The following is a 27122-nucleotide window of genomic DNA, read 5'->3' on the forward strand; positions in this document are numbered from 1 at the left end:
TTGCACGTAGCGAAAGCGAATGTTTTGCACGAAGCTAAAGCGAATGTTTTGCACGAAGCTAGAGCGAATGTTTTGCACGAAGAATTCACACGTTGTAATTACTAGGTTAAAAAGGAACTTTATTTGCACTTTTTAATTAGATTGGCACGTAGCAGCTTGTTACTCGTAGGTATACGTAAGAAAAGCGAGAGAGCCCGTCGATCCGTTGATCGACGGTTTTATAGGTGTCATCGCTCCCCTCCACTTCCCTATGCGTGGGAGAGTTGCCCGTAGCGAAAGCTCTCCCACGCGCTCTCTCCTGTGACGTACCAGCACGCGGTGATAAGCTGACATTCCAGCACGCGGTCTGGCACGTCACACGATCTTCCGGGTCATGGAGGGGATTTGCCATAATTGATATGCGCTTATCGCATGATCGCGCGGATGACGTGATTGATCATGCGCTTATCGCATGATCGCGCGGATGACATAATTGTTTCGATTATAACGCGATTATTTCCCACAACCATTCCTCCCCCCTTTGGGACGCAGGCGACCGTCCCAAATTCCGCACGTAGGTGGTGGGTCGTCCTCATGCTCAGGGGTCGTCGGCGGCACGTAGCCAGGAGTCGAGTCAGGAGGACACTGCGCTGCTGATCCCTCAAGTTGTTCGTTTGGCGCTGCGTCGGATACGGAAGAGTCAGGTGCGCCCGAATGCTCCTTGGATACTTCCGTTTCAGCGGCCTCAACTGGGAGGGGTGCCAACAGCCTCACGTTGCGCTTGTAGATGCCGCTGCTTGTTCGTATGTCAGCGACACGTACGATGCCGTCGGGTCCCACGTAGGTTTTGACGACCAGGCCCATGGGCCATCGTCCAACGGGTAGGTTGTCATCACCGACTAGCACGATCTGGCCCGTCTGCAAGTTTGTAGTGCGTTTCGTCCACTTCGCACTACAACGCAACTGAGCAAGGTACTCAGTTCGCCAACGGGACCAGAATTGCTGAGCGAGTTTCTGGACTCGCTTCCAGCGAGTTTTGACACCGACCGTGTCATCGTCTCCAAGCGGGGCAGGAGTGGTGAATGATGCTCGTCCGATGAGGAAGTGCGCAGGGGTAAGTGCCTCTACCGATTCCGGACTGGAGTGGATTGCGGTGAGCGGCCTGGAGTTGAGAATGGCCGAAATTTGGTAGAGTAACGTCTGTAGCTCTACCAAGTTCAGCTGGGCTCCCTTTGCGGCGGCCTTGAACAATCGTTTTGCCACCTTGATGTTGGCCTCCCAAAGCCCTCCGAAGTTTGGGCTCCTGGGAGGGATAAACGAGAAACGAATTCCGCTGTCCGCTGCCAAGCTCACCACTTCGTCCTGGAATTCCCGGTTGTTGTGAGTCTTGCGAAGCAGGGTCAATTCTCTGGCAGCTCCCACGAAGTTGCGGCCGTTGTCGGAGTAGATCGTGTCAGGTCTTCCACGTAGGGACACGAATCGTAATAGAGCTGAGATGAACGCCGATGTCGACTGATCTTCCACTACCTCCAAGTGCGTGGCCTTCGTAGTGAAACACACGAAGATACAAACGTAGACCGTTCTACGCTTGCCTGATCGAGCATTTGAAACGATTTCGAAGGGGCCACACAAGTCCACGCCGGTGTGGATGAAGGCGGGAGACACGTTGACGCGAGCCGACGGCAGCTGTCCCATCTGCTGGGCGTATTGTCTTGGGCGCGCTCGGGCACAAATTACGCATCTCGAGGTTACCCCGACGACTGTTCTTCGCAGGTCTCGCATCCAGAATCTCGCACGGAATTCGGCCATGATCAGCTCAGTTCCCGCATGGAAATTGTGCTCGTGCAAATGGCGGATGATTACGCGGGAGAAGGGATGCGACTTTGGTACTAGGAAAGGAACCTTGGCTTCGTCAGCCAGATCCGAGTTTCCTAGTCGTCCCCGTACGCAGATGATCTTATCCTTTACTATTGGGTCGAGGTGCTGCATCGAACCCTTGGGCGTAACTGACCCGGAGTCTTGCATCTCCTTGACCTCATTGGGAAAGCACGTAGCTTGCATCACCCGTACTATCAGTTGGAGTCCGTACTCCAATTCGTCGAGCTGAAGGGGTCCTGATTTTTTCTCCACGGAGGATGAGGGTGCGCGTAAGTTAAAGATTGCTCTACCGAGCCACGCGAAATGTCGTCTTGTCATGATGAACGAGTTGTGGTGCTTGTACTGGGATAACAAGTCATCACAATCGTTCCCCACCATGGCCGTCAACAATAGAGGAGCGTCGACAGCTTCCTCCAACGCAGTCACGTAGTTTAGTTGAGGCATAACTGGCCTTTCATCATTGACTATGAAACTCGGTCCGTTCAGCCAAAAACTCGCAGTCTCGCTGTTTATAAGCTTGTTGGCAGGAAGTCCTCTGGACACGAGGTCTGCTGGGTTGAGTTTCGTCGGCACGTAGCTCCAATCCAGACGATTCGTGGCAGCGTGAATTTTCTCCACCCGGTTCTTAACGTAGACTCCCCACTTGGTGTTGTCGGAACGTATCCAAGCCAGTACCACCTGAGAGTCAGTCCACCAACGAGTTTGGCTTATCCGGGTGCCAAAGGCGTCCTTTATTTTGGCATAAAGGCGAGCTAGGAGCAGAGCTCCTTGCAGTTCGAGTCGCGGCAAAGTCACCTCTTCGATGGGTGCCAATCGCGACCTGGAGCACAGCAACCGAGATTGCGGGTTTCCTTCACCGTCCAGAAAGCGAAGGTAAATGGCGCATCCAAAGGCCTTCGTAGATGCGTCGCTGAAGCCGTACATGATCGCGCCCTGAGGTTCGCTGGGCAGCGCCATCCTTGGGATTGGGAGCTGTCTGAGAAGCGGCAGGTGGCTGGCGAATCCGTTCCAGCTTTCGATCATGCGAGGTGATGCGGCTTCATCCCATCCGAAGCCATCTCGCCAGAGGTCTTGTAGCAGAATCTTTCCGGTGACTATCACTGGTTGGAGGATCCCGATAGGATCATACAGCTTGCCAACTTTGGATGCTAAACGTCGTTTCTCCAATGAACCCAAAGGCTCGTAGAACTCATCCTGGACTACGAGCTGGAACGTATCCTCTGTAGGGCACCAAGCCAGGCCGAGCAACTTGATGGCCTGCTTCTCACCAATCTGTACAGTTGTATCGCGGTGTTCCACCGGGATTTTACTGGTGATCTCTGGTGAGTTAGATGCCCACTTTCGCAATGGCATCCCGCGTATGTTGAGTGCTCGCTCGACGCTGGTCATAAGCTCACGTAGCTGCTCGGGAGTCGATGCGCCCAACGAAAGGTTGTCCACGTAGAACGATGATTGGATGGCGTCAGCTGTCTGGGGATCGGAAGTCCGCACTTCTTCCCCGGCTTCGAACAACGCCCTGCAGGCCAAATAAGACGAAGCAGCCTCACCGTACGTAACAGTGAGGAGTCTGAATAGTTGCATCGTGTCCTTTGGCTTGTCGCGCCACAGAATGCACTGCATCCAAGTGTCGGGCTCGGATACCCACACTTGACGGTACATCTTCACGATGTCGGCAGTCGCCACCACGGTTTGAGTACGGAAATCTAGCCAGATTCGGAACAAGTCAGGCTGGATCACGGGTCCTACGGCTTGGAGGTCGTTCAGCGAGATTCCCGTCGTTGATTTCGCGCTGGCGTCGAACACAACGCGTAGTTTTGTGGTAGTCGAGTCTGGCTTGACCACGCAAGAGTGGGGAATCACGTAGCGTACTTTGGGGAGCTCCTCCGTTGATACTGGGCACATGTGGCCCAGCTCTTTGTACTCTCGCATGAACTTTCGATATTCTGCGTAGGTGGGCTCATGGCTGGCGAGACGTCTTTCTAGGGCTAGCAAGCGGCGTCTTGCTTGCCCCATTGAATCTCCCAGCTGGTTTAGCTCCCCCCGTAAGGGAATTTGTACGATGTATCGTCCATCGTCAGCGATGGTGGTATGCTCCTTAAAGTGCGTCTCTAGTTCGTGAGACTTCCAAACCGTGGAGTCGGCGGCATCATTTGGGAGTTCTTCGATTCTCCAGAATCGTTCGAGGATCTCCTTTAGGTCATCGACGCACGTAGCTAGACAACTTTGTTCGTATAGATCGGCTGAAGTCGTGTCACGTAGCATTCCTCCCACGAGCCATCCGAATTTAGAATTCTGGAGGGTCAAGCCATTTGGGAGGCGACGCAGCCCTGTCTTGAGTGCGTCGAAGCATATTCTGGCACCTAAGATAGCGTCGATTGTTCCAGGATGGTAGAATTCCGCATCTGCTAGGAACTTGGCCTCTGGCAGGTCCAATTTGTCTTGTCTGATGGCACGAGCCGGTTGATCACTGAGACCGGGAATCACGAAGAATCCGACATCCTCAGAGCAGCTGCCGTCAATCGACGTAATCTTCGCTCGTATTTGTTGGGTTACTGGGATTTTGCTCCCCACGCCACTCAGCGTCAATCGTGCAGGGTGCATCGCTAATCCAAGACGCTTAACCGCATTCTTGGTGATTGCCTCGATTTGGCTGCCGGAGTCGAGCACGCATCGGATCCGTTGCCACATTCCCATGTTGTCCTGGATGAGTATCGCGACCGTAGCGAGTAGCACGTAGTTGTCCAGTAGCGGGATGTCTTCCGTTGGTGAAATGTCAACCGAGGCACGTCTTGATTGGCAAGAATCGGCAGCAGGATCACTCGATGAATTGGCGCCCGAAGGGGGGTCATTACCATCCGGTGGGGTGGATTCATCAGGACGAGGCGCAGGACAAGCACGATGATGCCGGGAGCCGGAGCGAAGCACGGAGCGGGATCTCCTCGGGATGTTGGATGCAGCATGCGGCAGACAACGGCTTCTGGGTGTAGAATGAATCCGAAGAGGCACGGAGCAGGAACGCGGGGCGGCGCGAGCACCAGGCAGAAATAGGCAGGCACTGGGCGGCGCGGCAACACGAAGAGGCACGGAGCAGGAACTAGAAGCGGCGCGAGCACCAGGCGACAAGAGGCAGGCACTGGGCGGCGCGGCAACACGAAGAGGCACGGAGCAGGAACTAAAAGCGGCGCGAGCACCAGGCGACAAGAGGCAGGCACTGGGCGGCGCGGCAACACGAAGAGGCACGGAGCAGGAACGAGAAGCGGCGCGAGCACCAGGCGACAAGAGGCAGGCACTGGGCGGCGCGGCAACACGAAGAGGCACGGAGCAGGAACTAGAAGCGGCGCGAGCACCAGGCGACAAGAGGCAGGCACTGGGCGGCGCGGCAACACGAAGAGGCACGGAGCAGGAACGAGAAGCGGCGCGAGCACCAGGCGGCAAGTGGCAGGCACTGGGCGGCGCGGCAACACGAAGAGGCACGGAGCAGGAACGAGAAGCGGCGCGAGCACCAGGCGGCAAGAGGCAGGCACTGGGCGGCGCGGCAACAAGAAGAGGCACGGAGCAGGAACGAGAAGCGGCGCGAGCACCAGGCGGCAAGTGGCAGGCACTGGGCGGCGCGGCAACACGAAGAGGCACGGAGCAGGAACGAGAAGCGGCGCGAGCACCAGGCGGCAAGAGGCAGGCACTGGGCGGCGCGGCAACACGAAGAGGCACGGAGCAGGAACTAAAAGCGGCGCGAGCACCAGGCGACAAGAGGCAGGCACTGGGCGGCGCGGCAACACGAAGAGGCACGGAGCAGGAACTAGAAGCGGCGCGAGCACCAGGCGACAAGAGGCAGGCACTGGGCGGCGCGGCAACACGAAGAGGCACGGAGCAGGAACTAGAAGCGGCGCGAGCACCAGGCGACAAGAGGCAGGCACTGGGCGGCGCGGCAACACGAAGAGGCACGGAGCAGGAACGAGAAGCGGCGCGAGCACCAGGCGGCAAGTGGCAGGCACTGGGCGGCGCGGCAACACGAAGAGGCACGGAGCAGGAACGAGAAGCGGCGCGAGCACCAGGCGGCAAGAGGCAGGCACTGGGCGGCGCGGCAACAAGAAGAGGCACGGAGCAGGAACGAGAAGCGGCGCGAGCACCAGGCGGCAAGTGGCAGGCACTGGGCGGCGCGGCAACACGAAGAGGCACGGAGCAGGAACGAGAAGCGGCGCGAGCACCAGGCGGCAAGAGGCAGGCACTGGGCGGCGCGGCAACACGAAGAGGCACGGAGCAGGAACCGGGCGGCACGGTGACATTTAAAGGAACAGAACGGGCACATACCTGTACGCAGCTTGCGTGACTCAGCAAAGCTTGGACACCGGGCGGCAGACTACAGTCCCTGGGCGTTTCGGCAGCACGAGGAAGCACGGAGCGGGAACGGCGGGGCACGAAACTGGAGTCACTCGGCACGGCGCGGGCACCAGGCGGCAAGCAGCAGGCACTGGGCGGCGCGGTAGCACGAGGAAGCACGGAGCGGGAGCGGCGAGACACGGAGCTGGAGCGGCGGGGCACGAAGCTGGATTCACTCGGCACGGCGCGGGCACCAGGCGGCAAGCAGCAGGCACTGGGCGGCGCGGTAGCACGAGGAGGCACGGAGCGGGAGCGGCGAGGCACGAAGCTGGAGTAACTCGGCACGGCGCGGGCACCAGGCGGCAAGCAGCAGGCACTGGGCGGCGCGGTAGCACGAGGAAGCACGGAGCGGGAGCGGCGAGACACGGAGCTGGAGCGGCGGGGCACGAAGCTGGATTCACTCGGCACGGCGCGGGCACCAGGCGGCAAGCAGCAGGCACTGGGCGGCGCGGTAGCACGAGGAAGCACGGAGCGGGAGCGGCGAGGCACGGAGCTGGAGCGGCGGGGCACGAAGCTGGATTCACTCGGCACGGCGCGGGCACCAGGCGGCAAGCAGCAGGCACTGGGCGGCGCGGTAGCACGAGGAGGCACGGAGCGGGAGCGGCGAGGCACGAAGCTGGAGCGGCGGGGCACGAAGCTGGATTCACTCGGCACGGCGCGGGCACCAGGCGGCAAGCAGCAGGCACTGGGCGGCGCGGTAGCACGAGGAAGCACGGAGCGGGAGCGGCGAGGCACGGAGCTGGAGCGGCGGGGCACGAAGCTGGATTCACTCGGCATGGCGCGGGCACCAGGCGGCAAGCAGCAGGCACTGGGCGGCGCGGTAGCACGAGGAAGCACGGAGCGGGAGCGGCGAGGCACGGAGCTGGAGCGGCGGGGCACGAAGCTGGATTCACTCGGCACGGCGCGGGCACCAGGCGGCAAGCAGCAGGCACTGGGCGGCGCGGTAGCACGAGGAAGCACGGAGCACACACGGGGCACGAAGCAAGGGGGGCGAGGCACGGAGCACACGCGAGGACGCACGGAGCACACGCGGGGCACGAAGCACGGGGGGCGAGGCACGGAGCACACGCGAGGACGCACGGAGCAGGAACGGCGGGACACGGCACTGGGGTTCGGATGCACGGAGCGGGCGCGGAGTGAGGGCACGGAGTGGGCAAGTCACTCCGGCGTCGGGTCGGAGTGCACGTGGAGCATTGTGTGGTGCTTCTTGCCACACACCTGGCACCTCCGCTCACTCGGGCATGCATTGGCCGGATGGTCCTTCGAGAAGCAGTTCATGCACTTGCGGCGGTCCATAATGTAATTAATGCACTGAATTACGGACCGCGCGCGCAGCTCCGGGCACACCGTCGTCACGTGGCCCGTCCTGTCACACGCGTAACACCGTCGCGTCCCAGCCCCCTGACCCCCCGTTCTTACCTTCGTACTGGTGCTGGCGGGAACGATGGCGGCAGCGGCTGGCTGGGTCGCCGGCGCCCTCCGCGCAGGCCTGGAGGCGATGGCAGCAGGCTTCGGGGTGACGGTTGCAGCTAGCACCGTCCGTGCTGCTCGCTGGTTCGCTCCACGCGCTCGATCCGCATCTTCCTTCCGCTTGGGCTGATAATAAATTTTATTAGCCAGCCCATCCAGCTCGCGACGCAGCTCAACCCACGTAGGGATGAGCTGCTGGTCCGCACGCCGTGTCACGCTCGCAATGGTTTCAGCGTCTAGCTTGTCCATTACGAGCGCGACAATCAGCCCGTCTTCCACCACGGAGGTGGAATCGCCAGCCTCGGCGATCTGGCGGGCTGAGGCCACGGCCGTCTCCACTACGTCGATGACGCGCATCAACGCGTTCGCCGACGGAGAGCTCATCCTGGGCAGTTCGAGGATTTTGCGGATGTGGCCCATAAATGCCACCCGCTTCTTATAAAATCTCTCCTCCAGCTTGGCCCAAGCTTGGGCGAACGGCATTCCGGCGTTTTCGAATGCCTCACAACTGTGCCTCGCGATGTCGCACCGCTCGAGGCATTTTATCAAAAAGGCGAATTTATCGGAGTCCTCCGTAAGTCCGGCCACGCGCTTCTCGAATCGACTCGAGAACGCGGGCCATTCGGAGGGCGAGCCCTCGAACTTGGGCAGTTCTATGCGAGGCAGGTGGTCTGCTCGCGATGGCTGCCCCGCCATCGTGGTGTCCAAAATAGACGGTTTGGAGGCGGCTCCCTCACGGCGCTTGGTTGCAGCCGCCATGGCTGCCGCATAAGCCTCCGTGAAGGGGCCCCTGCGCGGATGGGGGCCGGTGACACTTTCGACGCGCATCAGCGCGGCGTTCCCGTCCCGCCACAGGGACGCCAAGATGTCCACCTTCACGGCGGCCACCTCCGGTTTCATCTTCGCATCGAGGCTTGCGGCCACCTCCTTTACGCTGCCCTCTAGGGCGGTAAGTAGCCGCAAGGCCTCGGCCACGATGTTTTCGTTCTCGTTATTCATACTTAAGTCGTGACAGAATTTTGCACTTAGCACTTTTCACGTTATCACGTCGGGGTCACCAAAATGTTCTCGCACGTAGCGATGGGCGAGTGTTTTGCACGTAGCGAAAGCGAATGTTTTGCACGAAGCTAAAGCGAATGTTTTGCACGAAGCTAGAGCGAATGTTTTGCACGAAGAATTCACACGTTGTAATTACTAGGTTAAAAAGGAACTTTATTTGCACTTTTTAATTAGATTGGCACGTAGCAGCTTGTTACTCGTAGGTATACGTAAGAAAAGTGAGAGAGCCCGTCGATCCGTTGATCGACGGTTTTATAGGTGTCATCGCTCCCCTCCACTTCCCTATGCGTGGGAGAGTTGCCCGTAGCGAAAGCTCTCCCACGCGCTCTCTCCTGTGACGTACCAGCACGCGGTGATAAGCTGACATTCCAGCACGCGGTCTGGCACGTCACACGATCTTCCGGGTCATGGAGGGGATTTGCCATAATTGATATGCGCTTATCGCATGATCGCGCGGATGACGTGATTGATCATGCGCTTATCGCATGATCGCGCGGATGACATAATTGTTTCGATTATAACGCGATTATTTCACACAACCAGAGGGCATGACAAATAGCAAAACCAGATAAGAGATAAATATGCTGCTAGAGGCAATCGAAGTAGCACGGAGAATGAGTTGGAGATATAAGATATTCTTTTTGAATGTTTATATTTGTGATTGTTACAGTTGTGGTACGTCTGTACTTTTTTGTTGAGTTTTTTCTAAGCTAGGACTTGTTTTCACTGTAAAACGTAAGCACCAGGAGCGTTTTGCTCCCTACATGTCAGCTTTTATAATACTTTTTAAATGAACTATCGAAAGTGAGCACATGAAATAGAAATGGGAGATGAAACATCAAAACGTTGCTAGAGGGAATTGAAAACAGAAAGAAGAATTAGTAAGAGAAGTAAGATATTTACTGTGAATGTTTATGTCTTTGTTTCTTAAACGTTTGATGTGCGTTTGATATTGAATTGAGTCTTCACTTTGGTAGGTCTTGTCTTCGCTGCGAACTGCAACCTTAGCAAATGCTGGTTGAATGAATCATCGATAGAGGGCGTGACAAATAGCACAAGCAGATAAGAGATAAATATGCTGCTAGAGGCAATCGAAGTAGCAAGGAGAATGAGTTGAAGGTATAAGATGTTCTTTTTGAATGTTTATATTTGTGATTGTTACAGTTTTGGTACGTCTTTACTTTTCTGTTGACCTTTTTCTATCCTAGAACTAGCTTTCATTGTAAAACGTAAGCACCAGGAGTGATTTGCTTCCTACATGTCAGCTTTTATAATACAGGTGAACGTCGATTATCCGGGGGTGTCGGGACCGGGAGGTCCCCGGATAATCGAATTCCACGGATAATCGAACATATACGTAAAATTCGTTAATACCTGGTTTGAGTCTCGGCTAGTTCACTTTTAACCAGTTCCAGTTTAGTTAATTAATCATAAAAAATAGTTGAATTATTTTTCTATGGTAGTTTTTATTGCTATTTTGATCCGACAAATTTTATTTGACACATTATTGCTAAAACATTTTGTGAACAAACCTGAAATTCATGGAAATATTTCAACCCGGTTGTGCAGTTGTCAGTTGCAAGACACCCGGATAATCCGCACCCCGGTTAATCCGGCCCCGGATAATCGACGTCCGACTGTACTTTTTAAATTAACTATCGAAAGCGAGTATATGAAATAGAAAAAGGAGATGAAACATCAAAACGTTGCTAGAGGGAATTGAAAACAGAAAGAAGAATTAGTAAGAGAAGTGAGATATTTACTGTGAATGTTTATGTCTTTGATTCTCAAACGTTTGATGTGCGTTTGGTGTTGAATTGAGTCTTCACTTTGGTAGGTCTTGTCTTCGCTGTGAACTGCAAGCACCAGGCTTGCTTTCACTCTCTACATGTCAACTTTAGCAAATGCTGGTTGAATGAATCATCGATAGAGGGCGTGACAAATAGCACAAGCAGATAAGAGATAAATATGCTACTAGAGGCAATCGAAGTAGCAAGGAGAATGAGTTGAAGGTATAAGATGTTCTTTTTGAATGTTTATATTTGTGATTGTTACAGTTTTGGTACGTCTTTACTTTTTTGTTGAGTTTTTTCTAAGCTTGGACTTGTTTTCACTGTAAAACGTAAGCACCAGGAGCGTTTTGCTTACTACGTGTCAGCTTTTATAATATTTTTTAAATGATTATCGAAAGTGAGCACATGAAATAGAAATGGGAGATGAAACATCAAAACGTTGCTAGAGGGAATTGAAAACAGAAAGAAGAATTAGTAAGAGAAGTAAGATATTTACTGAGAATGTTTATGTCTTTGATTCTTAAACGTTTGATGTGCGTTTGGTATTGAATTGAGTCTTCACTTTGGTAGGTCTTGTCTTCGCTGTGAACTGCAACTTTAGCAAATGCTGGTTGAATGAATCATCGATAGAGGGCATGACAAATAGCACAAGCAGATAAGAGATAAATTTGCTGCTAGAGGCAATCGAAGTAGCAAGGAGAATGAGTTGGAGATATAAGATATTCTTTTTGAATGTTTATATTTGTGATTGTTACAGTTTTGGTACGTCTTTACTTTTCTGTTGAGTTTTTTCTATCCAAGGATTTGTTTCCACTGTAAAACGTAAGCACCGGAAGTGATTTGCTCCCTACATGTCAGCTTTTATAATACTTTTTGAATGAACTATCGAAAGTGAGCACATGAAATAGAAATGGGAGATGAAACATCAAAACGTTGCTAGAGGGAATTGAAAACAGAAAGAAGAATTAGTAAGAGAAGTAAGATATTTACTGTGAATGTTTATGTCTTTGATTCTTAAACGTTTGATGTGCGTTTGATATTGAATTGAGTCTTCACTTTGGTAGGTCTTGTCTTCGCTGCGAACTGCAACCTTAGCAAATGCTGGTTGAATGAATCATCGATAGAGGGCGTGACAAATAGCACAAGCAGATAAGAGATAAATATGCTGCTAGAGGCAATCGAAGTAGCAAGGAGAATGAGTTGAAGGTATAAGATGTTCTTTTTGAATGTTTATATTTGTGATTGTTACAGTTTTGGTACGTCTTTACTTTTCTGTTGACCTTTTTCTATCCTAGAACTAGCTTTCATTGTAAAACGTAAGCACCAGGAGTGATTTGCTTCCTACATGTCAGCTTTTATAATACTTTTTAAATTAACTATCGAAAGCGAGTATATGAAATAGAAAAAGGAGATGAAACATCAAAACGTTGCTAGAGGGAATTGAAAACAGAAAGAAGAATTAGTAAGAGAAGTGAGATATTTACTGTGAATGTTTATGTCTTTGATTCTCAAACGTTTGATGTGCGTTTGGTGTTGAATTGAGTCTTCACTTTGGTAGGTCTTGTCTTCGCTGTGAACTGCAAGCACCAGGCTTGCTTTCACTCTCTACATGTCAACTTTAGCAAATGCTGGTTGAATGAATCATCGATAGAGGGCGTGACAAATAGCACAAGCAGATAAGAGATAAATATGCTGCAAGAGGCAATCGAAGTAGCAAGGAGAATGAGTTGAAGGTATAAGATGTTCTTTTTGAATGTTTATATTTGTGATTGTTACAGTTTTGGTACGTCTTTAATTTTCTGTTGAGTTTTTTTTATCCTAGAACTAGCTTTCATTGTAAAACGTAAGAACTGGGAGTGATTTGCTCCCTACATGTCAGCTTTTATAATACTTTTTAAATGAACTATCGAAAGTAAGCACATGAAATAGAAATGGGAGATGAAACATCAAAACGTTGCTAGAGGGAATTGAAAACAGAAAGAAGAATGAGTAAGAGAAGAAAGATATTTACTGTGAATGTTTATGTCTTTGATTCTCAAACGTATGATGTGCGTTTGCTATTGAATTGAGTCTTCACTTTGGTAGGTCTTGTCTTCGCTGTGAACTGCAAGCACCAGGCTTGCTTTCACTCTCTACATGTCAACTTTAGCAAATGCTGGTTGAATGAATCATCGATAGAGGGCATGACAAATAGCAATAGCAGAGCAGAGAGAAATTTGCTGCTAGAGGCAATCGAGGTTGCAAGGAGAATGAGTTGGAGATATAAGATATTCTTTTTGAATGTTTATATTTGTGATTGTTACAGTTTTGGTACGTCTTTACTTTTCTGTTGAGTTTTTTCTATCCAAGGATTTGTTTCCACTGTAAAACGTAAGCACCGGGAGTGATTTGCTCCCTACATGCCAGCTTTTATAATACTTTTTAAATGAACTATCGAAAGTGAGCACATAAAATAGAAATGGGAGATGAAACATCAAAACGTTGCTAGAGGGAATTGAAAACAGAAAGAAGAATTAGTAAGAGAAGTAAGATATTTACTGAGAATGTTTATGTCTTTGATTCTTAAACGTATGATGTGCGTGTGGTATTGAATTGAGTCTTCACTTTGGTAGGTCTAGTCTTCGCTGTGAACTGCAAGCACCAGGCTTGCTTTCACTCTCTACATGTCAACTTTAGCAAATGCTGGTTGAATGAATCATCGATAGAGGGCATGACAAATAGCAAAACCAGATAAGAGATAAATATGCTGCTAGAGGCAATCGAGGATGCAAGGAGAATGAGTTGGAGATATAAGATATTCTTTTTGAATGTTTATATTTGTGATTGTTACAGTTTTGGTACGTCTTTACTTTTCTGTTGAGTTTTTTCTATCCAAGGATTTGTTTTCACTGTAAAACGTAAGCAACGGGAGTGATTTGCTCCCTACATGTCAGCTTTTATAATACTTTTTAAATGAACTATCGAAAGTGAGCACATAAAATAGAAATGGGAGATGAAACATCAAAACGTTGCTAGAGGGAATTGAAAACAGAAAGAAGAATTAGTAAGAGAAGTAAGATATTTACTGAGAATGTTTATGTCTTTGATTCTTAAACGTTTGATGTGCGTTTGGTATTGAATTGAGTCTTCACTTTGGTAGGTCTTGTCTTCGCTGTGAGCTGCAAGCACCAGGCTTGCTTTGACTCTCTACATGTCAACTTAAGCAAATGCTGGTTGAATGAATCATCGATAGAGGGCATGACAAATAGCAATAGCAGAGCAGAGAGAAATTTGCTGCTAGAGGCAATCGAGGTTGCAAGGAGAATGAGTTTGAGATATAAGATATTCTTTTTGAATGTTTATATTTGTGATTGTTACAGTTTTGGTACGTCTTTACTTTTCTGTTGAGTTTTTTCTATCCAAGGATTTGTTTTCACTGTAAAACGTAAGCAACGGGAGTGATTTGCTCCCTACATGTCAGCTTTTATAATACTTTTTAAATGAACTATCCAAAGCGAGTATATGAAATAGAAATGGGAGATGAAACATCAAAACGTTGCTAGGGGGAATTGAAAACAGAGAGAAGAATTAGTAAGAGAAGTGAGATATTTACTGTGAATGTTTATGTCTTTGATTCTCAAATGTTTGATGTGCGTTTGGTATTGAATTGAGTCTTCACTTTGGAAGGTCTTGTCTTCGCTGTGAACTGCAACTTTAGCAAATGCTGGTTGAATGAATCATCGATAGAGGGCATGACAAATAGCAAAACCAGATAAGAGATAAATATGCTGCTAGAGGCAATCGAAGTAGCAAGGAGAATGAGTTGGAGATATAAGATATTCTTTTTGAATGTTTATATTTGTGATTGTTACAGTTGTGGTTCGTCTGTACTTTTTTGTTGAGTTTTTTCTAAGCTAATACTTGTTTTCACTGTAAAACGTAAGCACCAGGAGCGTTTTGCTTCCTACATGTCAGCTTTTATAATATTTTTTAAACTAGGATTTTTAGGCCAGGTACCTGGCCCGTCAGCAGTCCCTGGCTCCCCTATCGCCTCATTGTAGGTTCCATGCCGTCCCCGTTACAGTTTCTAGGTCTTTCCGCAGAAGGTATATTGTGTTGACAATTGCCGAGCGATAAGTGGGTTCAAATACAAATACGAATTGTGGGATAAAAATTACGAAATAATCTGACCCTCTCTCTGTTCGACCAGAGCCCGATCTTCACGCGCAAGATGTCTCCCTTTAATTGAAGCCCCCATCGATATGTATGCGAAAGCACTGTTATATCGCAAAATGTAACCAAAAAACCAAACGCGTCTATCGAACAGCTCGGTTAGTAGAAGGTTTTTCGAAGGCAGGGACTTGAACCGAATTACAGCATATTTTACCAGTTTCTGTGCCACACAGCACATGCAACCGGGTACTGCAACCTTTGCAAACGGTAAAATGTCAGTTAGTCAATAAACTGTCAAAATCTGCGCAAATGTGTTTTCGGTCGTCGAGTGACAAATAGATTTGCAAAAATTTGCGCAACTGGTATTGCTTGCAAGCCGATGGAAAATAGTTGTTTGTGATGATGTTTAATGTTTGTTCAAAAGATTTCGGTGAACACATTACCTCTCTGTAATTTGTTACAGTTAAACATTCAAATCAACACTGAATGCGCTTTCATTTGGATCGGCTCACGAATAGGAGCGTCGATACGAAACAAAAAAAAATGACAGCAAAACTGACATTCGCGCGAATATTATACAATTTGTTTACGTCTCGTAACTCCTGCTACGCATGATAATCCACATTATTGAGATTTAAATTGGGCATTGTTTCGGCCAATAGCACAAATCAACTCAAACAGGAACAAAACAATTCAAAGAAGTCAAAAGCACTTACTCGCAGCCTGAGCTTACCGAAAAGCCAGTGTTGCCGGTGCACATCCTTCTCTCTCCATACCATACGTGCCCATTCGCTGCAAATTCTGCGGCTCATTATTCCCCTCGTTTCCGGTTTCTTCTTTCTTTCGTTCGTGTTGCAGAACCCTTCCATGTGTGTGACGATTCACGAAAGGCGCAGTATCGGCTCGACATCCGGCACACTCTGCCGCTTGCTATCCCTCACTTTCTGTGTATCGCGGAAGAACTATCCCTCATCTCTTGCGTAGTTCGTTTCGCGGAAGGTAAAGCTACCTGCTCGCACAGCTCGGACATACCGTCCTATGCCGCTCGCATTCTCGCTCTCCCTCCCTCTCTCCTCTCCTCTTTTATCTCTCTTCTTCCCACTATGTCAGCTTCTATCTTAACTGTATGTCTCTCTCTCTCGCTCTCATTTTCTCGTTCTACCTCTCCCTATTTCTTTCTCTCACTCTTACACACACTAACAGCACAAAATTCCAACAACAACGTTCAGAAGGGTCGGTTTTGCTTAACAGTCCCATTTTTCTGATTTTGAATTGGTAGCGACATTGAATCAGCCATCGATCGAATAAGGGTTACTTTTCGCGCGCGTGTTTGTTGGGCCATGGTCGACCCTCGGAAGGAAAATTATTATATAGGATTATTATCGAAAGTGAGCACATGAAATAGAAAAAGGAGATGAAACATCAAAACGTTGCTAGAGGGAATTGAAAACAGAAAGAAGAATTAGTAAGAGAAGTAAGATATTTACTGTGAATGTTTATGTCTTTGATTCTTAAACGTTTGATGTGCGTTTGATGTTGAATTGAGTCTTCACTCTGGTAGGTCTAGTCTTCGCTGTGAACTGCAAGCACCAGGCTTGCTTTCACTCTCTACATGTCAACTTTAGCAAATGCTGGTTGAATGAATCATCGATAGAGGGCGTGACAAATAGCACAAGCAGATAAGAGATAAATATGCTGCTAGAGGCAATCGATGTAGCAAGGAGAATAAGTAGGAGAAATAAGATATTCTTTTTGAATGTTTATATTTGAGATTGTTACAGTTTTGGTACGTCTTTACTTTTCTGTTGAGTTTTTTTTATCCTAGAACTAGCTTTCATTGTAAAACGTAAGAACTGGGAGTGATTTGCTCCCTACATGTCAGCTTTTATAATACTTTTTAAATGAACTATCGAAAGTGAGCACATGAAATAGAAATGGGAGATGAAACATCAAAACGTTGCTAGAGGGAATTGAAAACAGAAAGAAGAATTAGTAAGAGAAGAGAGATATTTACTGTGAATGTTTATGTCTTTGATTCTTAAACGTTTGATGTGCGTTTGATATTGAATTGAGTCTTCACTTTGGTAGGTCTTGTCTTCGCTGTGAACTGCAACTTTAGCAAATGCTGGTTGAATGAATCATCGATAGAGGGCGTGACAAATAGCACAAGCAGATAAGAGATAAATATGCTGCTAGAGGCAATCGAAGTAGCAAGGAGAATGAGTTGGAGGTATAAGATGTTTGGTTGTGAGAAATAATCGCGTTATAATCGAAACAATTATGTCATCCGCGCGATCATGCGATAAGCGCATGATCAATCACGTCATCCGCGCGATCATGCGATAAGCGCATATCAATTATGGCAAATCCCCTCCATGACCCGTAAGATCGTGTGACGTGCCAGACCGCGTGCTGGAATGTCAGCTTATCACCGCGTGCTGGTACGTCACAGGAGAGAGCGCGTGGGAGAGCTTTCGCTACGGGCAACTCTCCCACGCATAGGGAAGTGGAGGGGAGCGATGACACCTATAAAACCGTCGATCAACGGATCGACGGGCTCTCTCACTTTTCTTACGTATACCTACGAGTAACAAGCTGCTACGTGCCAATCTAATTAAAAAGTGCAAATAAAGTTCCTTTTTAACCTAGTAATTACAACGTGTGAATTCTTCGTGCAAAACATTCGCTCTAGCTTCGTGCAAAACATTCGCTTTAGCTTCGTGCAAAACATTCGCTTTCGCTACGTGCAAAACACTCGCCCATCGCTACGTGCGAGAACATTTTGGTGACCCCGACGTGATAACGTGAAAAGTGCTAAGTGCAAAATTCTGTCACGACTTAAGTATGAATAACGAGAACGAAAACATCGTGGCCGAGGCCTTGCGGTTACTTACCGCCCTAGAGGGCAGCGTAAAGGAGGTGGCCGCAAGCCTCGATGCGAAGATGAAACCGGAGGTGGCCGCCGTGAAGGTGGACATCTTGGCGTCCCTGTGGCGGGACGGGAACGCCGCGCTGATGCGCGTCGAAAGTGTCACCGGCCCCCATCCGCGCAGGGGCCCCTTCACGGAGGCTTATGCGGCAGCCATGGCGGCTGCAACCAAGCGCCGTGAGGGAGCCGCCTCCAAACCGTCTATTTTGGACACCACGATGGCGGGGCAGCCATCGCGAGCAGACCACCTGCCTCGCATAGAACTGCCCAAGTTCGAGGGCTCGCCCTCCGAATGGCCCGCGTTCTCGAGTCGATTCGAGAAGCGCGTGGCCGGACTTACGGAGGACTCCGATAAATTCGCCTTTTTGATAAAATGCCTCGAGCGGTGCGACATCGCGAGGCACAGTTGTGAGGCATTCGAAAACGCCGGAATGCCGTTCGCCCAAGCTTGGGCCAAGCTGGAGGAGAGATTTTATAAGAAGCGGGTGGCATTTATGGGCCACATCCGCAAAATCCTCGAACTGCCCAGGATGAGCTCTCCGTCGGCGAACGCGTTGATGCGCGTCATCGACGTAGTGGAGACGGCCGTGGCCTCAGCCCGCCAGATCGCCGAGGCTGGCGATTCCACCTCCGTGGTGGAAGACGGGCTGATTGTCGCGCTCGTAATGGACAAGCTAGACGCTGAAACCATTGCGAGCGTGACACGGCGTGCGGACCAGCAGCTCATCCCTACGTGGGTTGAGCTGCGTCGCGAGCTGGATGGGCTGGCTAATAAAATTTATTATCAGCCCAAGCGGAAGGAAGATGCGGATCGAGCGCGTGGAGCGAACCAGCGAGCAGCACGGACGGTGCTAGCTGCAACCGTCACCCCGAAGCCTGCTGCCATCGCCTCCAGGCCTGCGCGGAGGGCGCCGGCGACCCAGCCAGCCGCTGCCGCCATCGTTCCCGCCAGCACCAGTACGAAGGTAAGAACGGGGGGTCAGGGGGCTGGGACGCGACGGTGTTACGCGTGTGACAGGACGGGCCACGTGACGACGGTGTGCCCGGAGCTGCGCGCGCGGTCCGTAATTCAGTGCATTAATTACATTATGGACCGCCGCAAGTGCATGAACTGCTTCTCGAAGGACCATCCGGCCAATGCATGCCCGAGTGAGCGGAGGTGCCAGGTGTGTGGCAAGAAGCACCACACAATGCTCCACGTGCACTCCGACCCGACGCCGGAGTGACTTGCCCACTCCGTGCCCTCACTCCGCGCCCGCTCTGTGCATCCGAACCCCAGTGCCGTGTCCCGCCGTTCCTGCTCCGTGCGTCCTCGCGTGTGCTCCGTGCCTCGCCCCCCGTGCTTCGTGCCCCGCGTGTGCTCCGTGCGTCCTCGCGTGTGCTCCGTGCCTCGCCCCCCGTGCTTCGTGCCCCGTGTGTGCTCCGTGCTTCCTCGTGCTACCGCGCCGCCCAGTGCCTGCTGCTTGCCGCCTGGTGCCCGCGCCGTGCCGAGTGAATCCAGCTTCGTGCCCCGCCGCTCCAGCTCCGTGCCTCGCCGCTCCCGCTCCGTGCTTCCTCGTGCTACCGCGCCGCCCAGTGCCTGCTGCTTGCCGCCTGGTGCCCGCGCCATGCCGAGTGAATCCAGCTTCGTGCCCCGCCGCTCCAGCTCCGTGCCTCGCCGCTCCCGCTCCGTGCTTCCTCGTGCTACCGCGCCGCCCAGTGCCTGCTGCTTGCCGCCTGGTGCCCGCGCCGTGCCGAGTGAATCCAGCTTCGTGCCCCGCCGCTCCAGCTTCGTGCCTCGCCGCTCCCGCTCCGTGCCTCCTCGTGCTACCGCGCCGCCCAGTGCCTGCTGCTTGCCGCCTGGTGCCCGCGCCGTGCCGAGTGAATCCAGCTTCGTGCCCCGCCGCTCCAGCTTCGTGCCTCGCCGCTCCCGCTTCGTGCTTCTTCGTGTTACCGCGCCGCCCAGTGCCTGCTGCTTGCCGCCTGGTGCCCGCGCCGTGCCGAGTTACTCCAGCTTCGTGCCTCGACGTTCCCGCTCCGTGCCTCCTCGTGCTACCGCGCCGCCCAGTGCCTGCTGCCTGCCGCCTGGTGCCCGCGCCGTGCCGAGTGAATCCAGCTTCGTGCCCCACCGCTCCAGCTCCGTGCCTCGCCGCTCCCGCTCCGTGCTTCCTCGTGCTACCGCGCCGCCCAGTGCCTGCTGCTTGCCGCCTGGTGCCCGCGCCGTGCCGAGTGAATCCAGCTTCGTGCCCCGCCGCTCCAGCTCCGTGCCTCGCCGCTCCAGCTTCGTGCTTCCTCGTGCTACCGCGCCGCCCAGTGCCTGCTGCTTGCCGCCTGGTGCCCGCGCCGTGCCGAGTGAATCCAGCTTCGTACCTCGCCGTTCCCGCTCCGTGCTTCCTCGTGCTACCGCGCCGCCCAGTGCCTGCTGCCTGCCGCCTGGTGCCCGCGCCGTGCCGAGTTACTCCAGCTTCGTGCCTCGACGTTCCCGCTCCGTGCCTCCTCGTGCCACCGCGCCGCCCAGTGCCTGCTGCTTGCCGCCTGGTGCCCGCGCCGTGCCGAGTGACTCCAGTTTCGTGCCCCGCCGTTCTCGCTCCGTGCTTCCTCGTGCTGCCGAAACGCCCAGGGACTGTAGTCTGCCGCCCGGTGTCCAAGCTTTGCTGAGTCACGCAAGCTGCGTACAGGTATGTGCCCGTTCTGTTCCTTTAAATGTCACCGTGCCGCCCGGTTCCTGCTCCGTGCCTCTTCGTGTTGCCGCGCCGCCCAGTGCCTGCCTCTTGCCGCCTGGTGCTCGCGCCGCTTCTAGTTCCTGCTCCGTGCCTCTTCGTGTTGCCGCGCCGCCCAGTGCCTGCCTCTTGCCGCCTGGTGCTCGCGCCGCTTCTCGTTCCTGCTCCGTGCCTCTTCGTGTTGCCGCGCCGCCCAGTGCCTGCCTCTTGCCGCCTGGTGCTCGCGCCGCTTCTCGTTCCTGCTCCGTGCCTCTTCGTGTTGCCGCGCCGCCCAGTGCCTGCCTCTTGTCGCCTGGTGCTCGCGCCGCTTCTAGTTCCTGCTCCGTGCCTCTTCGTGTTGCCGCGCCGCCCAGTGCCTGCCTCTTGTCGCCTGGTGCTCGCGCCGCTTCTAGTTCCTGCTCCGTGCCTCTTCGTGTTGCCGCGCCGCCCAGTGCCTGCCTCTTGTCGCCTGGTGCTCGCGCCGCTTTTAGTTCCTGCTCCGTGCCTCTTCGTGTTGCCGCGCCGCCCAGTGCCTGCCTCTTGTCGCCTGGTGCTCGCGCCGCTTCTAGTTCCTGCTCCGTGCCTCTTCGTGTTGCCGCGCCGCCCAGTGCCTGCCTATTTCTGCCTGGTGCTCGCGCCGCCCCGCGTTCCTGCTCCGTGCCTCTTCGGATTCATTCTACACCCAGAAGCCGTTGTCTGCCGCATGCTGCATCCAACATCCCGAGGAGATCCCGCTCCGTGCTTCGCTCCGGCTCCCGGCATCATCGTGCTTGTCCTGCGCCTCGTCCTGATGAATCCACCCCACCGGATGGTAATGACCCCCCTTCGGGCGCCAATTCATCGAGTGATCCTGCTGCCGATTCTTGCCAATCAAGACGTGCCTCGGTTGACATTTCACCAACGGAAGACATCCCGCTACTGGACAACTACGTGCTACTCGCTACGGTCGCGATACTCATCCAGGACAACATGGGAATGTGGCAACGGATCCGATGCGTGCTCGACTCCGGCAGCCAAATCGAGGCAATCACCAAGAATGCGGTTAAGCGTCTTGGATTAGCGATGCACCCTGCACGATTGACGCTGAGTGGCGTGGGGAGCAAAATCCCAGTAACCCAACAAATACGAGCGAAGATTACGTCGATTGACGGCAGCTGCTCTGAGGATGTCGGATTCTTCGTGATTCCCGGTCTCAGTGATCAACCGGCTCGTGCCATCAGACAAGACGAATTGGACCTGCCAGAGGCCAAGTTTCTAGCAGATGCGGAATTCTACCATCCTGGAACAATCGACGCTATCTTAGGTGCCAGAATATGCTTCGACGCACTCAAGACAGGGCTGCGTCGCCTCCCAAATGGCTTGACCCTCCAGAATTCTAAATTCGGATGGCTCGTGGGAGGAATGCTACGTGACACGACTTCAGCCGATCTATACGAACAAAGTTGTCTAGCTACGTGCGTCGATGACCTAAAGGAGATCCTCGAACGATTCTGGAGAATCGAAGAACTCCCAAATGATGCCGCCGACTCCACGGTTTGGAAGTCTCACGAACTAGAGACGCACTTTAAGGAGCATACCACCATCGCTGACGATGGACGATACATCGTACAAATTCCCTTACGGGGGGAGCTAAACCAGCTGGGAGATTCAATGGGGCAAGCAAGACGCCGCTTGCTAGCCCTAGAAAGACGTCTCGCCAGCCATGAGCCCACCTACGCAGAATATCGAAAGTTCATGCGAGAGTACAAAGAGCTGGGCCACATGTGCCCAGTATCAACGGAGGAGCTCCCCAAAGTACGCTACGTGATTCCCCACTCTTGCGTGGTCAAGCCAGACTCGACTACCACAAAACTACGCGTTGTGTTCGACGCCAGCGCGAAATCAACGACGGGAATCTCGCTGAACGACCTCCAAGCCGTAGGACCCGTGATCCAGCCTGACTTGTTCCGAATCTGGCTAGATTTCCGTACTCAAACCGTGGTGGCGACTGCCGACATCGTGAAGATGTACCGTCAAGTGTGGGTATCCGAGCCCGACACTTGGATGCAGTGCATTCTGTGGCGCGACAAGCCAAAGGACACGATGCAACTATTCAGACTCCTCACTGTTACGTACGGTGAGGCTGCTTCGTCTTATTTGGCCTGCAGGGCGTTGTTCGAAGCCGGGGAAGAAGTGCGGACTTCCGATCCCCAGACAGCTGACGCCATCCAATCATCGTTCTACGTGGACAACCTTTCGTTGGGCGCATCGACTCCCGAGCAGCTACGTGAGCTTATGACCAGCGTCGAGCGAGCACTCAACATACGCGGGATGCCATTGCGAAAGTGGGCATCTAACTCACCAGAGATCACCAGTAAAATCCCGGTGGAACACCGCGATACAACTGTACAGATTGGTGAGAAGCAGGCCATCAAGTTGCTCGGCCTGGCTTGGTGCCCTACAGAGGATACGTTCCAGCTCGTAGTCCAGGATGAGTTCTACGAGCCTTTGGGTTCATTGGAGAAACGACGTTTAGCATCCAAAGTTGGCAAGCTGTATGATCCTATCGGGATCCTCCAACCAGTGATAGTCACCGGAAAGATTCTGCTACAAGACCTCTGGCGAGATGGCTTCGGATGGGATGAAGCCGCATCACCTCGCATGATCGAAAGCTGGAACGGATTCGCCAACCACCTGCCGCTTCTCAGACAGCTCCCAATCCCAAGGATGGCGCTGCCCAGCGAACCTCAGGGCGCGATCATGTACGGCTTCAGCGACGCATCTACGAAGGCCTTTGGATGCGCCATTTACCTTCGCTTTCTGGACGGTGAAGGAAACCCGCAATCTCGGTTGCTGTGCTCCAGGTCGCGATTGGCACCCATCGAAGAGGTGACTTTGCCGCGACTCGAACTGCAAGGAGCTCTGCTCCTAGCTCGCCTTTATGCCAAAATAAAGGACGCCTTTGGCACCCGGATAAGCCAAACTCGTTGGTGGACTGACTCTCAGGTGGTACTGGCTTGGATACGTTCCGACAACACCAAGTGGGGAGTCTACGTTAAGAACCGGGTGGAGAAAATTCACGCTGCCACGAATCGTCTGGATTGGAGCTACGTGCCGACGAAACTCAACCCAGCAGACCTCGTGTCCAGAGGACTTCCTGCCAACAAGCTTATAAACAGCGAGACTGCGAGTTTTTGGCTGAACGGACCGAGTTTCATAGTCAATGATGAAAGGCCAGTTATGCCTCAACTAAACTACGTGACTGCGTTGGAGGAAGCTGTCGACGCTCCTCTATTGTTGACGGCCATGGTGGGGAACGATTGTGATGACTTGTTATCCCAGTACAAGCACCACAACTCGTTCATCATGACAAGACGACATTTCGCGTGGCTCGGTAGAGCAATCTTTAACTTACGCGCACCCTCATCCTCCGTGGAGAAAAAATCAGGACCCCTTCAGCTCGACGAATTGGAGTACGGACTCCAACTGATAGTACGGGTGATGCAAGCTACGTGCTTTCCCAATGAGGTCAAGGAGATGCAAGACTCCGGGTCAGTTACGCCCAAGGGTTCGATGCAGCACCTCGACCCAATAGTAAAGGATAAGATCATCTGCGTACGGGGACGACTAGGAAACTCGGATCTGGCTGACGAAGCCAAGGTTCCTTTCCTAGTACCAAAGTCGCATCCCTTCTCCCGCGTAATCATCCGCCATTTGCACGAGCACAATTTCCATGCGGGAACTGAGCTGATCATGGCCGAATTCCGTGCGAGATTCTGGATGCGAGACCTGCGAAGAACAGTCGTCGGGGTAACCTCGAGATGCGTAATTTGTGCCCGAGCGCGCCCAAGACAATACGCCCAGCAGATGGGACAGCTGCCGTCGGCTCGCGTCAACGTGTCTCCCGCCTTCACCCACACCGGCGTGGACTTGTGTGGCCCCTTCGAAATCGTTTCAAATGCTCGATCAGGCAAGCGTAGAACGGTCTACGTTTGTATCTTCGTGTGTTTCACTACGAAGGCCACGCACTTGGAGGTAGTGGAAGATCAGTCGACATCGGCGTTCATCTCAGCTCTATTACGATTCGTGTCCCTACGTGGAAGACCTGACACGATCTACTCCGACAACGGCCGCAACTTCGTGGGAGCTGCCAGAGAATTGACCCTGCTTCGCAAGACTCACAACAACCGGGAATTCCAGGACGAAGTGGTGAGCTTGGCAGCGGACAGCGGAATTCGTTTCTCGTTTATCCCTCCCAGGAGCCCAAACTTCGGAGGGCTTTGGGAGGCCAACATCAAGGTGGCAAAACGATTGTTCAAGGCCGCCGCAAAGGGAGCCCAGCTGAACTTGGTAGAGCTACAGACGTTACTCTACCAAATTTCGGCCATTCTCAACTCCAGGCCGCTCACCGCAATCCACTCCAGTCCGGAATCGGTAGAGGCACTTACCCCTGCGCACTTCCTCATCGGACGAGCATCATTCACCACTCCTGCCCCGCTTGGAGGCGATGACACGGTCGGTGTCAAAACTCGCTGGAAGCGAGTCCAGAAACTCGCTCAGCAATTCTGGTCCCGTTGGCGAACTGAGTACCTTGCTCAGTTGCGTTGTAGTGCGAAGTGGACGAAACGCACTACAAACTTGCAGACGGGCCAGATCGTGCTAGTCGGTGATGACAACCTACCCGTTGGACGATGGCCCATGGGCCTGGTCGTCAAAACCTACGTGGGACCCGACGGCATCGTACGTGTCGCTGACATACGAACAAGCAGCGGCATCTACAAGCGCAACGTGAGGCTGTTGGCACCCCTCCCAGTTGAGGCCGCTGAAACGGAAGTATCCAAGGAGCATTCGGACGCACCTGACTCTTCCGTATCCGACGCAGCGCCAAACGAACAACTTGAGGGATCAGCAGCGCAGTGTCCTCCTGACTCGACTCCTGGCTACGTGCCGCCGACGACCCCTGAGCATGAGGACGACCCACCACCTACGTGCGGAATTTGGGACGGTCGCCTGCGTCCCAAAGGGGGGAGGAATGGTTGTGAGAAATAATCGCGTTATAATCGAAACAATTATGTCATCCGCGCGATCATGCGATAAGCGCATGATCAATCACGTCATCCGCGCGATCATGCGATAAGCGCATATCAATTATGGCAAATCCCCTCCATGACCCGGAAGATCGTGTGACGTGCCAGACCGCGTGCTGGAATGTCAGCTTATCACCGCGTGCTGGTACGTCACAGGAGAGAGCGCGTGGGAGAGCTTTCGCTACGGGCAACTCTCCCACGCATAGGGAAGTGGAGGGGAGCGATGACACCTATAAAACCGTCGATCAACGGATCGACGGGCTCTCTCACTTTTCTTACGTATACCTACGAGTAACAAGCTGCTACGTGCCAATCTAATTAAAAAGTGCAAAAAAAGTTCCTTTTTAACCTAGTAATTACAACGTGTGAATTCTTCGTGCAAAACATTCGCTCTAGCTTCGTGCAAAACATTCGCTTTAGCTTCGTGCAAAACATTCGCTTTCGCTACGTGCAAAACACTCGCCCATCGCTACGTGCGAGAACAATGTTCTTTTTGAATGTTTATATTTGTGATTGTTACAGTTTTGGTACGTCTTTACTTTTCTGTTGAGTGTTTTCTATCCTAGAACTAGCTTTCATTGTAAAACGTAAGCACCAGGAGTGATTTGCTCCCTACATGTCAGCTTTTATAATACTTTTTAAATTAACTATCGAAAGCGAGCACATGAAATAGAAATGGGAGATGAAACATCAAAACGTTGCTAGAGGGAATTGAAAACAGAAAGAAGAACTAGTAAGAGAAGTGAGATATTTACTGTGAATGTTTATGTCTTTGATTCTCAAACGTTTGATGTGCGTTTGGTATTGAATTGAGTCTTCACTTTGGTAGGTCTTGTCTTCGCTGTGAACTGCAACTTTAGCAAATGCTGGTTGAATGAATCATCGATAGAGGGCATAACAAATAGCAAAACCAGATAAGAGATAAATATGCTGCTAGAGGCAATCGAAGTAGCAAGGAGATTAAGTAGGAGAAATAAGATATTCTTTTTGAATGTTTATATTTGTGATTGTTACAGTTGTGGTACGTCTTCACTTTTCGGTTGAGTTTTTTCTATCCAAGGATTTTTTTCCACTGTAAAACGTAAGCACCGGGAGTGATTTGCTCCCTACATGTCAGCTTTTATAATACTTTTTAAATGAACTATCGAAAGTGAGCACATGAAATAGAAATGGGAGATGAAACATCAAAACGTTGCTAGAGGGAATTGAAAACAGAAAGAAGAATTAGTAAGAGAAGTGAGATATTTACTGTGAATGTTTATGTCTTTGATTCTTAAACGTTTGATGTGCGTTTGGTATTGAATTGAGTCTTCACTTTGGTAGGTCTTGTCTTCGCTGTGAACTGCAAGCACCAGGCTTGCTTTCACTCTCTACATGTCAACTTTAGCAAATGCTGGTTGAATGAATCATCGATAGAGGGCGTGACAAATAGCACAAGCAGATAAGAGATAAATATGCTGCTAGAGGCAATCGAAGTAGCAAGGAGAATAAGTAGGAGAAACTAGTTTTTTGGAGGCCAGGTACCTGGCCCGTCGGTAACTCCTGGATCCCCTTCCGTCCCATGGAAGGTTTCATGTCGTCCCCGTTACATTTTCTAGTTCTTTCTGTAGAAGGTCTTTTGTGTCAAATGGCGGTTATAATTTAAATACAAATATCACCGATGGCTCATGAACTCACGTTTACCAAACCTTTCGGTTAATTCAGCAGGAGGTTTCTTCATTGCCAAGCCAAGTTACAACAC

The 27122-nt window shown here is 52.0% G+C and overlaps 2 protein-coding genes across 2 annotated transcripts; one reads left to right on the plus strand and one right to left on the minus strand.

Annotated features, from left to right (window-relative positions):
• Positions 1–492: 492 nt before the first annotated feature.
• Positions 493–8703, minus strand: LOC131271264 (uncharacterized). Its single transcript, XM_058272675.1, has 2 exons — positions 7724–8703; positions 493–4645 (listed from the first exon to the last, which is right to left on the minus strand). Exons 1-2 carry the CDS (start codon positions 8701–8703, stop codon positions 493–495), a joined length of 5133 nt encoding a protein of 1710 aa, XP_058128658.1.
• An 8849-nt stretch (positions 8704–17552) lies between these two features.
• LOC131271265 (uncharacterized) lies at positions 17553–25343 on the plus strand. The gene is made up of 2 exons (XM_058272676.1): positions 17553–18532; positions 21191–25343. Exons 1-2 carry the CDS (start codon positions 17553–17555, stop codon positions 25341–25343), a joined length of 5133 nt encoding a protein of 1710 aa, XP_058128659.1.
• The last annotated feature ends 1779 nt before the right edge of the window (positions 25344–27122 follow it).

Source organism: Anopheles coustani, unplaced genomic scaffold (genome assembly GCF_943734705.1).
Source record: "Anopheles coustani unplaced genomic scaffold, idAnoCousDA_361_x.2 scaffold_157_ctg1, whole genome shotgun sequence".
NCBI classification, from domain to species: domain Eukaryota; kingdom Metazoa; phylum Arthropoda; class Insecta; order Diptera; family Culicidae; genus Anopheles; species Anopheles coustani.